Source organism: Camelus dromedarius, chromosome 27, assembly GCF_036321535.1.
Source record: "Camelus dromedarius isolate mCamDro1 chromosome 27, mCamDro1.pat, whole genome shotgun sequence".
Lineage (NCBI taxonomy): Eukaryota > Metazoa > Chordata > Mammalia > Artiodactyla > Camelidae > Camelus > Camelus dromedarius.
In genome coordinates, this window is record NC_087462.1 from 6,618,036 (window position 1) to 6,633,263 (window position 15,228).

Consider the following 15,228-nt stretch of genomic DNA (forward strand, 5'->3'; position numbering starts at 1 on the left):
TCATTGTAATGAAGAAAATTTAATGTGGGGAATTGGTTAAACAGTTTTTTGAAAGACTGAAAGGCAAAAAAGATCTAAGTGGTTACCTAAACAAAGAAGAAGCTGTACACCAGTCTTGAGGGGATAAAAGGAACAGCTGAGTTTTAGGACATAGAGACTTTTACTGACCACTGTTGAACAGGATGATGGAACACAAGATGGAAAACAGAGCAGTGATTTCAAGAACTCCACTCCAAAGCAAAGTATAGAAGTATGAGTTTGGAGCAAAGAAAAGAACTTCATAACCAATCACATAGACTCAGCTCTATGGTGTAGAGAGAGAAGATATTTGAAGAAACATCAGGAATAATGAGGAAAATGCATTGCCTGTTGCAACAGGAGGCTATTCATATCTTCCCTCTTTGAGGTCTCATCTCTTAGGATCTTTGGCATTTGTCCATGAGCAGTTAGGACCCAAAGGCATACAAGTCATCTTTGAATAAAAGATCTGACTTAGATAAGTAGGTCTCGACCTTGGCCACACACGAGATTTATCTGAGTGCTTTAAAAAATCCTCATGCTCAGGGCACACCCAAGTCCAATTAAATCAGAATCTCTGGTTGTGAGACACAGATGTCAGTATTTTTAAGCTTCCCAAATGACTTCAATAAAAGCCAAGGCTGAGAAGCAGTGACATGCATCCTCACACATAACCTGCATATACCAATTTGATAAATAGAAATTAGCACGGAGAATACACAAGAGCTATAGAAAAGATATACATTTTAAATATACTAAAAGAGAGTTGTTCATCTTTACAGGATGCTTGGGCCACCAATGATAAAGTATAGAATTTCCATGGGTGTAATACGATTCAGCCATGGAGTGATTATGATATACAAAGGATCCTGGAACTCTGCCCCAGCCCTGCCAGTCTCATTAAAGAAACACCAAAGGCAGCAATATTCAGGTATTAAGCAAGGAGAAGAGTGAATGCTATCGAGCTACAAAAAATGATGTGATGAGAGAGGTAGGATTCCCAGGTCTACGGCTGCATTTTCCAACCTAAACTACAAATGGAAGACAGGTACTGAGATTAGATGGCTTTGCTGAGGAACCTCCTCATGGCCCTTTTGATGTCACTGTTCCTCAGACTGTAGATGAAGGGGTTCAGCATGGGGGTGACCACAGTGTACACCACGGAGGCCACTGCATCCTTCCTGGGAGAAAGCGAGACGGCTGAGCTGAGGTACACACCGAGTCCTGTTCCATAAAATAAGCAAACAACGGCCAGGTGAGAGCCACAGGTGGAGAAGGCTCTGTACCTCCCACCTGATGAGGGGAGTCTGAGAACGGAGGAAACAATTTTATAGTAAGAGAAAAGGATGCCTGCGATAGGGAGAAAACCAGAGATGGCACCAACAAAATACATGACTATGTTATTGGTGAAAGGGTCAGAACAGGCAAGGCTGAGGAGCTGAGAAGGGTCACAGAAGAAATGAGAAATTTCCACATCTTTGAAGTAGGTAAGTTTTAATACCACTGAATTGTGCATCTGGGAGACCAAAAGGCTGAGGGAAAGTGATATCAAAACCAACAAGCCACAGAGACGTGGGTTCATAATGACCAAGTAGTGCAGGGGATGACAGATGGCCACAAACCGGTCATAGGCCATCACAGCCAGGAGGAGACTATCCAGACATCCAAAAAGCATAAAAAAAGACATCTGAGTCAGGCACCCTGCATAGGAGATGACTCTGCTGTGAGTTTGGATGTCCACAATCATCTTGGGGACGGTGGTGGAGGTGAAGCCGATGTCAGCCAAGGACAGATTGGAGAGGAAGAAGTACATGGGGGTGTGGAGGTGGGGGTCACAGGTGACAGCCAGGATGATGAGCAGATTCCCCAACACGGTGACCAGGTACATGGACAGGAACAGGACAAAGAGGAAGGGCTGCTGTTCTGGATCATCTGAGAGTCCCACGAGGAAGAATTCTGAGACACGTGTTAGATTTTGTTGTTCTGTGTAGCTTGGACATCTTTTGAAAAAGAAAAGAGGTTTGGAAGAAAGTATATAAGTAACTGGGCACACAGCACTGTGTCCAAGTTTTGGATTCAAGTGTTTCACAAGCAAAGTATTCACATTTGGGGTCATATACCCCGGTACCTTCAGCAGTATTTCTCAGTGCCTCAAATTCAGTTTTCTTAGAACTGTTTCCTCATTGGTTTCTATGTTACTTACCTCTTTCTATACACTGGCCTGAATATTGTTAGGGGAGCAAGGTAATATACAGATAACAAATCCATAATCATAGTAAAATACAGTCTACTCTTTTAATGAAATATTGAATAAAATACATACTTCTCCCTTTAAGAAAAAAATCATTCGGATTAAAATACTTAGAAGCAGCCTCATTTGATTCTGATACAGTGCAAGAAATTCCTTCAATTTAGAATATTGATAAACTGTATAATAGCTAGCAGTACACATCTGGATTCTAAAGTCAAATGTTCATAATTAGAAAGATTTTTTATGTGCCAGCTATCTTCACAGGTTTTCTTATTCTCTAGTTTTCTGACTTCCCTCCTCTATAGAAATACATGCTTACTCAAATATGTGGGTTGTCTTTTAAAAGTCTTTTCAAGGGAATCCTGTGCACTGTTGGTGAAAATGTAAATTGGTGCAGCCACTATGGAAAACTGTACGGAGGTTCCTCAAAAAATTAAAAACAGAACTACCATAGGATACAGCAATTCCACTTCTGGGTATTTGTCTTAAGGAAATGAACTCAAGAAGTTATATGCACACCCATGTTCACTGTAGCATTATTTACAATAGCCAAGACATGGAAACAACCTAAGTATCCATCGATGGATGAATGGATGAAGAAAATGTGATATATATACAATGGGATAGTATTCATCCATAGGAAAGAAGGAAATCTTGTCATTTGCAACATGAATGGACCTTGAGGGCATTAGGCTAAGCCACACAGAGAAAGACAAGTAATGTCATCTCACTTATATGAGGAATCTTAAAAAAAAAAAAACCAAACTTACAGAAAAAGAGGTCAGATTTGTGATTATCAAAGGCTGGGGGTTGGGGTGGAAAGTGGAGAAACTGGTTGAAGGTGGCCAAAAGGTACACACTTCAGCTATAAGGTAAATAAGTATTAGGGATGCAATGTACAACATGACCATAGTTAACACTGCTCTGTGGTATACTTGGAAGTTGTTAAGAGAGTATATCCTGACTCCTCATCATAAGGAAAAAGTATTTCCTTCTTTTTTTTCTATCTATATGTGATGATGGATGTTAACTTATTGTGGTAATCATTTCACTGTATATAAGTCAAGTCATGCTGTACACCTTAAACTTGTACAGTGCAATATGTTAATTACATCTCAAAAATTGGGGAGGGGGAAATTCTTTTCAAATGTAACTCCTAACCTTAGCCTTAGTAGACTTCAAATTTCAATAAATACGTGTTGGTAAATGCACAAAATTATACAGCATCATTGACTCCACAGATGGCATTAGTGCACAGTGCACTCCTCAATATTAAACAATAACTAACTTTTTAGAAATACTTCCTTCCTATTTGTCATCTTATGCAGGACGTATATCAACCCTGTGCAATCTCAGGGAAACACCTGGTATTTGGCACTGGTCTTTGTTTCTTTGGTCTCCACTTTGTAGTGGCTTGGGTCAAAGTGCTTACATGTATTTCTAATCCTAAACATTTGGAAGTGCTGTGTCTTCCTCAAATTCAACTCATTTATTTACAATTGAGGAATTTAGGACCATAGGATGCCACCAAATCAGGTCTGAAACCCAGTCTTCTTTTGCCAACTTAACTTCAATCTTTACTGAAACAGGGAGGATTCTCTTCAAATCAATTCTCCTTTGAATTAATTCTAAAATGCAGTTCTCTTAAATCAACTCCCTGAAGGTAACTCTGATCTTCATTTCCCTTGACAGGTCACACTATGATTTAATTTGGGGGAAAATGCAAAAGAGAAAAGAACAGAGAGACTAATATAACAAACGTCTAGGGAGTTTCCACATCAGTAAAATGGAGATAATAACTGAACTTACCTTACTGGGTTAAGACACAAAGTGCTCAGACCCATGGTTCTGAATCCTAGTTGATTATTATATTTACCTGTGAACATTGTAAAATGTGCTGATGCCCTGGCCACAGCCTAGAACCAGTTAAGTGATAATTCCACATGAGCGAGATTGTTAGAGTTCTTAAGGTACAGCCATGGTCAAGAACGCCACCACAGAATATTGCCACACACTTAGAAAATGTTCAATTAATGTTGCCTATTATTACTATCATTAATATCCAATACCTACATTAAAAACATAAGCATAAGCATTTAATGGTATTTGCTTCAAAACTCATATTTCATAGAGATTTGAAAAAATTATCAATAAAATTTGTTTTCTTTAAATCCTTGTATTATCTCATTGCCCTGCAGGCCTGTCCCCCAAGGCAACCACTGTCATGAATTTGGTGGGTATATTTTCTGTTAGTGTTTCCGTAATGCTAGTATATATTTATGTATTTATAAAGTTTTGAAATTTTATGTAAATAGTACATGACTACACATATAACATCTAAAATATTCTTGTGTACAACACTGTGTTTACATCTTTCTGTGAAGTGCATACATCTAGATAGGATACTTTAACTGCATAGCAGTACTTGAGGAATAAACTTTGTTTAATTTACCAATTCCTTATTTTGACAATCCTATAAAAATTCTTTTGCCTCTCTCCATATCATACAAGTGAGAATTTCTTTATGATATGTGCATGTTCAATTTTACTGCTTGCTGTCTACATTTGTTTCCCTAACAGAAAAATTAGTTGCTACCAATTACATGCTATTATTAAAGTACAGAATAAGAAGTATTACTGAAGTACCTAATAATAGTCATTCCATGATAACTCCGTATGAAATCCTGAATCTTACATAGGGAATAGTATTTCCATGTCTCAGATTTTCAAACTGGACTATGAAGTGCGTTACTATTCACAGAAAATCCTACGGTCCACCATGTTAGTGACACTAGTGCCCCTGAGACTGCTGGTTCATTATCCTAATCCACAGATGTGTGTATAAATCCCTCAACCTCTCTGTGCTCATGTTCCTTATCTGGAAATTGGGAGGATAACAGTCATCTCCAGTGATCTGTAGCATGTGGGGGGAGTGGAACTTAATAAATAGTTGGTCATTGCTTTGAAAACAGAATTTGCATTGTTAGTGAAACAGTGGGTTTACTGATGAAATGCAGTCTTAAGAAAGTTTTAGTAACTTTTTATGTAATTATAGGGCACAGAATCTGAAGGCTCTTTGGTCTCAGGGCATGTGACAGAATGACTTGAAATCCTAAAATGTGTCTCAGCCCACACAATAAAATTTACCTCCTCGTTCTGCCTCCTCCTTTTTCATATTTATGAAAATCCTTGTGATAGTTTTTTAATAATTGAATGTGGTAGATGGTATTAAGTGGAAAATAACAGACCCACTGAAAGTTTATGACACACACACACAAGTGTTATTTTATCTTGTCTCTCGTCCTGTGGGACATCACACAGGCACAGGCAGGAAAGCAACAGTGTACAAGACATATGACTACGCTGTTTCTGGGAACCAAAGAAGGACCTATTCGGTATTTGCCATATTTGGGAGGGTTTTGTTGGTGTTGGTAGTGTTGTCGTTATTGTTGCCTACTTTATGCCAAAGATGGTATAAGCTCTGGAGAATCAGAAATGAATGTGACTCAGTCATTTCCTTCCAAATACTCATTACGTACTTGCCCAGGGACAAAAATAAAATGTTTTGTCAGGTATCCATTAAAAACCAAACTGTCAGGTCATGGGATATTTTGGTCAAATGGTATGAATTTTAGTGTTATCAAAATTAATAATATCAATTTTTTACCCTTGTACACATCCATCACATAATTAATCACACAGGTAGTATCATTATCTATTTAGTCCTTACTCAGTGGAGTGGTATCGACTAAGAATCAACTCATATGTCAATGTTGAGGTTCGGAGACACTAACAACTTGCTCCATGTCGTTAGGTAATAAGGACAGCAGACAGGACTTAAAAGTGTATCATGGATCTCTGAGGCACATGCAGTTAAATTCTTCACTCTAATAAAATGCAGGAAGTTTAAAGCAGAGATCCACTGGTCTTAACAATGACACATCTACTGTACATCTTTTCATAGTTTCTGGTTTCCTGAGTATGGATGGAACCTGAGACATTGAAGTTATGTCTCTGTTTGAAACGGAAAAGGCTAAATTACAAGAATGGAGGAGGAAGTGGACAGCTGAGGCAAAATCCAGGAGCAGGGGCAAGAGAGGGATCTTCCCTAAATTGTTATGAGCCAGCTCTTTCTGTGATCCCTGCCTATGAGCTCAGTCATCCTTCCTATGGTTGATGTAGCCAGTGCCACCCACAGCTTTCCAATGTGGTCTACCAGTAACCTCCAAAAAAAAAAAAAAAAGATCACAGTGAGCAGAGGGTGTCTGCATGGAATGGCCAGAGAAGTGAAATGATTGAGTGGGTTGGCAAAGGGAAAATATTGGCCAGGTGCCCTGAGTCTAGAGTCAGATGGTTTGATTCAAACCTGGCTTCATCCCATTCCATCTCATGATCTGGTACAAGTTACACTAAAAGGTTAAAATCCTCTTCTCATCTGTAAAATAACAGTAATCTGTATACATAAATCTTTGGGGTGACTATGCAGATGAAAAGAAATAAGTACACAGAGCACTTTCTCTCTCTCTCTAAGAAGTGCAATGTATTTATTTAGGTGGAGGTACTGGGGACTGAACCCAGGACCTCAGTCATGCTAAGCATGTGCTCTACCACAAGCTATGACCCTTCCTCCAGGAGCACTTAATTCAGAGCTTGGTACTTGGGAATCTTTAATAAAGGTTCATGATACACGTATATGGTCATCTGGTATCATCATCACCTTCATGATCATTTTGGAGTGCTTACGGCACAGTTTAGAGGGACTCTTCCTGCTCTGGTGAGAGAGATGCCAACGGAAGCTAGAACCAGTGTGGGAGGAAAACAGAAATCCAAATAAGAGTCCTAGGATCCCCATCAGAACCAACAACAGGAAATTCATAGACCTCTGAGCTGAAACTACATATTGGTGTCCTCTCATCTGACTGCTCCAACTGTCCTGCTTACCCTGATGATGAAGAAACAATGCTCCCCCAGTCCCTCCTCTATGTAGTATCTCCAATAGTACTCACTGTACTGCACTCCCTTTATGCTGGGGCATGACAAAAGAATGACGATCCACTGCTCTTCCCATGCCTGGTAAGTGATGAAGGTTCAGGCTCCGTTCTCGGGACTGGCAGGAAGACAGTCAGGAATGGACCCCTTGATGCACACAACGACTCTGGGAAGAGAAGACAGACACACATACAGATCCAACTATACTGAGACCAGCAAACTGAAAGGTTGCAGGGCACAGGCTGATTATTTACAGTTGTGTGGGCTTGAGAGCTCAATGCACAGAGCTCATAATTAGCCAAGTTGGTCCATATTATCCCAGTCTCTAAGGATTTGTCAAAATTAATGCTACAGGATTATAGGAAAAGTAAATGTCCTTTGTACGGTTTGAGACCTTCCACTTCTCAGGAGGAATCTCATCTGTACTCCTCCTCTGACTTTTAAGCTTCATACATCTTAATTAAAAAATTCAGACTTTTTAAATTAACATACATAAACATGTGAGTTTATCATCATCAGATGCATTCAAATGACCAAGTAATTGATGGAGAATTAGGTCTTCTATATTAAGAATCTGATAATATTTCTATTTTCTTCAGTTAATATTTGTGTCTCTAAGGACAACTCTTTTTTTTCCTTCATTTGTGGAAAGAACACTTAACATGAGATCTATCCTTTTAATAAATTTTGAAGTGGTCATATACTATTGTTGACTATAGTTACAATGTTGTACAGCGGATTCCTAGAGCTTACTCATTTTGATTGACTGAAACTTAATGCCCTTTTATTAGTAACTCTCCATCTCACCCTCCTGCCTGCCCTGGCAGCCACCATTCCCCTCTACGATTTTATAAATTTGACTATTTTAGATCAATCATATAAGTAGAATCATGCAGTATTTGTCTTCTCTGTGATTGGCTTATTTCCCTTAGTGTAATGTCCTTAACATTCGCCCATGTGATTGCAAATGGCAGGATTTCCTTCTTTTTTCAGGCTGAATAGTATTCACATATCACACATGTGATACTGTATTTCACAGTTTCTTTATCCATTCATTTGTCAAAGAACATTTAGGTTGTTCCCAGATCTTGGCTATTGTGAATAGTTCTGCAATGAACATGCAAGTGCTAGTATCTCTTTGAGATCTTGATTTCAATTCTTTTGGGTAAATACCATGAAGTAGGATTGCTGGATCATATAGCAGTTCCATTTTTAATTTTCTAAAGAAACTCTGGGAAGAATTGCAATTCAAGTTCAAAGGCAGTCTACTGGAAGGATTCATTCATTCTCCAGGAAGTCAGTCTTTGCTCAATTAAGGTATTCAACTGATTGGATGAGGCCCACTCTCTTTGAGTAAACTGCTCTACTCAAAGTCCAGTGATCTAATCGTTAATCTCAGTCAAAAAACACTTTCACTGAAACATCTAGAATAATGTTTGACCAAATATCTGGGCACCATGACCCAGCCAAGTTGACACATAAAATTAACTATCATAAGCAATTTGAAGAACATCTCATGTATAGCCAAATTGTCTTCTATAAAATTTGTGTATTTCTTTATTCAGTAAAAAAAAAAAAACTATCACAATTACCTTGGCAAATTCCTATTACTTTTCTAATGGGAAATTCCAAAATTCCCTAAGTAATTCTGCTCATTACTTAGGTTTTCAGAAATGGAGACACAGCCTATTCATTATTCCAGAGTAGAAAAGACCCGAATTGTCTCATTACAGCTCATGAAAACCAAGAATTTAGTCATTTTTAAAGGGAAGTATCACTTCTCACTGGCTGGCATAGCTTCATCTTCTATAAAGAGCATTCGTTTCTCCAGTATCAAAGTTCCTGATCAGTGAAGTTGGTAGACAATGTAGCTTAGTAGCAAAAGGCCAAGTAAATTAACCTAGTTATTAGCCAAGTTTTCAGAAAGCCCCAGATCACTATCTTAGAAACGATGTGTGACGTCTCTAAAAGAAAGATGGATACTTGTAGCGTGAACAATACAGATCAGAGCCCAAAGGGAGATTTGTCAAGACAAGAGACAGGGAAGAGTGGCTTCAAAGTGAAGCCCTAAAGATACCATTACTAGTGAAAGGAAAGAGCTACCCTTTGCTGAAGTAACGTATAGAAGGCTGAGTTTGGAGCAAGGTGACAATATCTTATTAACCAGCAGGGATGACTAGTTGTATGGTATGGAAGGAGAATATATGTAAAGAAATATCAGGAAAGCTGGGGAAAATAACATTGCCTGTTGCTAGGGTGAACTTTTTTAGATCATCCCTCTTGTGAGCTAGTACGACTTTAAGAACTTCAACATCTGCTCATGAACAGTAAAGGGTCCAAATATACTTGTAATTTTTGAACAAAATATGATTGTATCAGTAGTTGCCAACTTTGACTAGACATGAAAAACAACTGGGATCATTTTAAAATCCTCATGCTAAGGCTACACTTCAGCCCAAATAAATTATAATCTGTGTTGAGAAACAGTCATCAATATTTTTAAAGATCCACCAGGTGACTCCATGTGAAGTCAAAGTTAAGGACCAGATACATGCATCCTTACAAATAACATGCATAAACAGATCAGAGAGATGCAAAAATTGTATGGACAATAAACATAAATTTTGGAAATGACTGAAGACTGTAATTGTAAAAAGAAAGGGAGAAAGAGAGAGAGAGAAAGAGAGAGCTGTGCATGCATCCAGGATGCCTGGGTCACAGATAACAAATAAAGAAAACTCTATCTATAGCTATAACATGATCCACTCATGCGGTGATTATAATGGGGATGGGATCCCACAATATTCCCTCAGTCCCATTAAAGATGTACAAAATGAAGCAACATATAGATACGAAACATTGGAAGTATTGAAAGGCACAAGAGCTACAAAAATTATGGAACCAAATAGGCAGAAATTTGAATTCCAACTGTTTGGTTTTAGTGGCTTTTCCAACCTACAGAGAAAAAGATGGCACAGGCATTGAGATTAGGCTGTTCTTCTAAGGAGCCTCTACATGGCCTTCTTGATGTCCCTGTCCCCAAGGCTGTAGATGAAGGGATATGGAGGGATTTAGCATGGGGACGACCACAGCGTACATCACTGGGGCCACTGTACCCTTCTTGGGGGATGAGGAGCCAGCCGAACTGAGGTACGCCCTGAGGCCTGTGCCATAAAATAAGCAAACATCTGCTAGGTGAGAGCCACAGGTGGAGAAGGCTTTATACTTCCCACCTGAGGAGGGGACTCTCCGAATGGAGAAGGCAATTCACGTATAACAGAAGAGGATCCCTGTGAGTGGGACACCACCAAACATCGCACCAATAAAATAGATTAATATGTTATTGCTGGAATTTCATAACAGGCAAGACTGAACAGCTGAGAAGGATCACAGAAGAAATGAGGGATTTCTACATACATAAAGAAGGTAAGTTCTAATACCATCACACTATGCAGCTGGGAGACCAAAAGGCTGATAAAAAGTGATACCAAAACCAGCAGGCCACGGAGGTGGGGGTTCATGATGACCGGGTAGTGCAGGGGGTGACAGATGGCCACAAACTGGTCTATAGGCCAGTTTAGTAAATGCTCCATTAATGTTATGTATTATTATTAATACCCACACACCATATTAAAAATGTTAACATTCAGTAATATTTGTTTCAACTTATACATTACAGAGATTTAAAATATTAGCAAAAAATTTCAGTTATTTTGATATTTCTACATGATTCCATTCCCCTGCATATTTGTCCCACAAAGTCAACCACCATGAATTTGGTGAGTATGTTTTCCTGTTGTTAGGACTGATTTTGTATGAATAAACAGTCTTCCTGAAAACTTAGCTGAAAAGTATATGCTACAAATGTTGTCCCGGAAATGTTCTCATTAAAACCTTAAGTCCGTCTGTGAAGTGCTTACATCTAATTCAGCCACTTTAGCTGACGCATACTATTGCCAGAGGTATAGACTTCATTTTATTTTTTAATTCCTTATTATGACAATCCTATGCAAATTCTTTTACCTTTCCATATCGCACAATTGAGAATAACCATATGATAATATATATGAAGTATATAGTTGTTTGCTTTGTAAAAATCAGTGTATATTTAATTTTACTATTAGTTGCCTACATGTTTTCCCAATAAAACAATCAGATACAGATACAATCAACTACCTGCTCTTACTGCTGAGTTGCAGAATCAGGGCTGTCCCTGAAGTCTGTCTAGAAATAGTCATTCCATGATAGCTCACGTGAAATCTTCAATGTGCAGAAGAAATAATATTTGCATATCTCAGGTTTCCAAAGTGGAATGGAAAAAGCATCACACTACTCAGAGACCATACTATGAACCGAATAGTCATGCCAGCAAGACCCCTGTGAATCACTGGCCTGTTCTCCTAATTCAGAGATGACCTCACTGAGTCCCAAGAGAAGAAAGCAATGATTCTGCCTCTGTCTGTTCATCTGGGACAAAGAAGGCTTGAAAACATAAGTTCATGCAGCTCCAGTGGGAGTGACAGAAGTCCTGGGATGAGTCAGGAGATGAAAGTCTGAGTCCCACACGATGCACACACTAAATGTGAAGTGTGCATCAACATCTCAATCTCTTTCTGATGGCATTCCTTACCCAGATAGGGGGAGAATAACACCCTTAGAAGTTTGGCTCTTAATATTCAGTTATGGTGTTTTAATCAGGATTAAATTACTACTGCAGTATCAGATTTGTTGATGAAATTTAATCTCAAATTGTATTTAATGACTTTAATTTCATGGGAAAGAGGTCAAAGCCTTTCTTATCCCAGGGAATTTGAGCAAAGAATGACTTGACATCCTAAATGTGAAATCCTAAAAGTGTCTCAGGCCATGATGTAAAGCAATTTGTCTTCCCCTTCCCTTTCACCTTCCTTAAAATTTTGTATTATCTAAAATTTCCGCTTTTTTGATAATTGAATAACATGTATCTTATAAAAGGAAAATAATAGGCTCATAGAAAGTCCACGGAATAGAAACATGCAAGCCCCATTGTATCGTGTCTCTAGTCTGAGGAGAAACTGCTGGAAGGGATGGAAGCACAGGCAGAAAAGCACCCAGTGGGTAAAACCATGTTGCCTTCTCGATGTTCAACTTAACTAAGGGTCTATTTAAGTTTAACAGGTTTTTGTTGTTGTTGTTGTTGCCACCTAGTTTAGGCTCTGAGGAATCATAAATGAATGAGATTCAGTCTGTTTCCTCTTTTCCTGGAGGAAAGCACATTATTCAACCTTAAAAAAGAAGGAAATTCTGTCATATGCTACAACATGGATGAACCTTGAGGACATTATGCCTAGTGAAATAACTCACAAAAAGGCAAATACTGCATGATTCCCCTTACATAAGGTAACTAAAGTAGTCAAACTCGCAGAAACAGAAAGTAGAATGATGGCTGCCAGAGGGTGAATGGAGGGGCTGGTGGGGAGCTGTTCAGCGGGTGTAGAGTTTCAGTCATGAAGGATGGGAGGGGTGGTTCCTGGGGATTTGTTGCACAACAACGTGCATGTGACATTGTACCGCACACTTGGAAATTTGGGGGAGGGTGAATTTTATGTTACGTGGGGATTTTTGCCACAATTAAAAAAGCTATCTTTTTTATGGCCAAGTAATATTGTGTGTGTGTGTGAGTGTGTGTGTATATACACCACATCTTTAGCTATCAATAGACATTTAGGTTGCTTCCATATCTTGATTATTGTAAATAAACCTTTTTGAAATAATGTTTTTGCTTTCTTCAGAAAAATACCCAGAAGTGGAACTGCTGGATTGTTTGGTGGTTCTGTTTTTAATTTTTTGAGGACTCTCCATACTGTTATCCATAGTGGCTGCAGTGCAGAAGGGTTTCCTTTTCCCCACATCCTCACCAGCATTTATTATCTTTTGTCTTTTTGAGAATAGCCATTCTAATAGGTGTGAGGTGACATCTCATTGTGGTTTTGATTTGCATTTTCCTGATGATTACTGAAGTTGGGCATTTTTTCATGTGTCTGTTAGCCTTCTTTGAAAAAATGTCTATTCAGGTTTTCTGCCCATTTTAAAATTAGACTGTTCGGTTTTTTGATAATTAGTTGTCTGATTTTTTATATAAGTTGGATATTAATCCCTTATCAGATGTATCATTTGCACGTATCTTCATTTTGAGTTTATTTTTGTATATGATGTAAGAAGATGGTCCAGTTTTTCCAATACCATTTACTGAAGAGGCTGACTTGTCCCCATTGTATATTCTTGCCTCCTTCGTTGTAGATTAATCGACCATGTGATTAATCGACCATGTAAGTGTGGATTTATTTCTGAGCTCTCTGTTTTGTTCCGTTGATCTATGTGTCTGTTTTTGTGCTAGTACAAATGACTACTATAGCTTTGAAGGGTAGTTTTGACATCAGGGAGCATAATACCTCCAGCTTTGTTCTTCTCTCTTAACAGTGCTTGATACTACTTCACCACAAAAAAAAAAAAATTAAAAAAATAAAGAGTGAAATCTTGTCATTTGCAACAAGGATGGACCTTGAGGGTATTATACTAAGAGAAAAAGAAATACTGCATGATCTCATAATGTGGAATCTAAAAAACTAATGAACAAAACAGAAACAAAATTATAAATACAGAGAGCGAACTGTTGGCTGCCAGAAAGGAGGGTGGTAGGAAATTGAGTGAAATAGGTGAAGAGGATTAAAGGGTACAAAGTTCCAGGTATAAAATAAGCCATGGGGATGTAATATACAGCATAAGAAATATAGTTGGATGGATCTCAAGGGAGTTAAGTAGAATGAAAAAAGTCTATCTCAGAAGGTTACATGATATATGATTTCATTCATATAACACTCCTGAAGTAAAATTAGAGAGATGGAGAACAAATTAGTGGTTGTCTGGGCTAGTGATGGAGAGGTCTGAGTGTGAATACAAACTAGCCTAGAGAGTTCATTTGTGGCGATGGAGTAGTTCTTTATCTTGATTGTGGTTAGTGATTCCATCTAGCTACACAAGTGCTATATCTGCAAACACACACATATACACACATGCACATTTAAAATTGGTGAAATTCAAATAAATTGTAGGGATTTTCAATGGGGGGGGGAACTGGATGATGGATATATGGGACTTTTCTGTACATAGTTTTTTGCAACCTACTGTGAATTTATAATTATTTCATAATAAAAAAGTTTAACACATACACACACATTCACACATACACCCCAAACTAAGGACTAGAAAGCTTCAATGGCTTTTTTCTATGGTCACAGTGTTGAAAAGTGAAGACCAGAAATAGGTGTCTTGATTTCCAGTCCAGTTTCCTTTCCAAACCACCAAGGAAATACCATGACCTTAAGATAACACACACATAGAAGGTGTTTTTCTGCACATACCTCAAATGCGTTTGCTACTAATAATGTTAATAACAGAAAATTCTGATTGGATGGGTTTATAAGCAGACTGGACATAGAAGACAGGCTCTGATATAAGTGTCTATCTCAAATAGCTAGCAATATGGAGAAAATTAAACCCAAATATAGTGGAAGGAAATAAGACCTAAAATTAAAGAATTAAAAAGCAGAATAAAATAAACTGAAAGTTGGTTCTTCAAAAAAAATCATTATATCTAGGGGGAGGGTATAGGTTAATGGTAGAGTGCATGCCTAGCTTGCACAAGGTCCTGGGTTCAATCCCCAGCACCTCCGTTAAAAAAATAAATTTAAAAAACCCTAATTACCTCCACCCCAAAATAAAAAATAATAAAAATAAAAATGAATTTAAAAAAATTTAAATAATATATTTAAATTCCAACCAAGGTGAAGGAAAAGGAGGGGAATGCATAAACTACCAAGATCAGGAATGAAAAAGCAAATATAATTACAGCTTTCAGACACAAAAATTATAGGATATTATGAACAACTTTAGACCAACACATTTGAAAAGTCATGGAATGGACAAATATG

At 38.1% G+C, this 15,228-nt stretch overlaps 1 protein-coding gene and 1 pseudogene across 1 annotated transcript in view; both read right to left on the reverse strand.

Moving 5' to 3' along the window:
* LOC105105412 (putative gustatory receptor clone PTE01) overlaps positions 1 to 15,228 on the reverse strand; it is a 21,570-nt gene continuing 6,342 nt past the window's right edge. Inside the window, exons 2-3 of the mRNA XM_010999201.3 lie at positions 7,276 to 7,424; positions 1 to 2,018 (exon numbers count right to left, since the gene is read on the reverse strand). Of these exons, the coding sequence (XP_010997503.1) occupies positions 1,076 to 2,018; positions 7,276 to 7,337 (1,005 nt within the window). The 5' untranslated portion in view covers positions 7,338 to 7,424 and the 3' untranslated portion in view covers positions 1 to 1,075. The remainder of the gene's footprint in view (positions 2,019 to 7,275; positions 7,425 to 15,228) is intronic.
* On the reverse strand, positions 10,259 to 10,910 carry LOC105105411 (olfactory receptor 7E178-like; annotated as a pseudogene).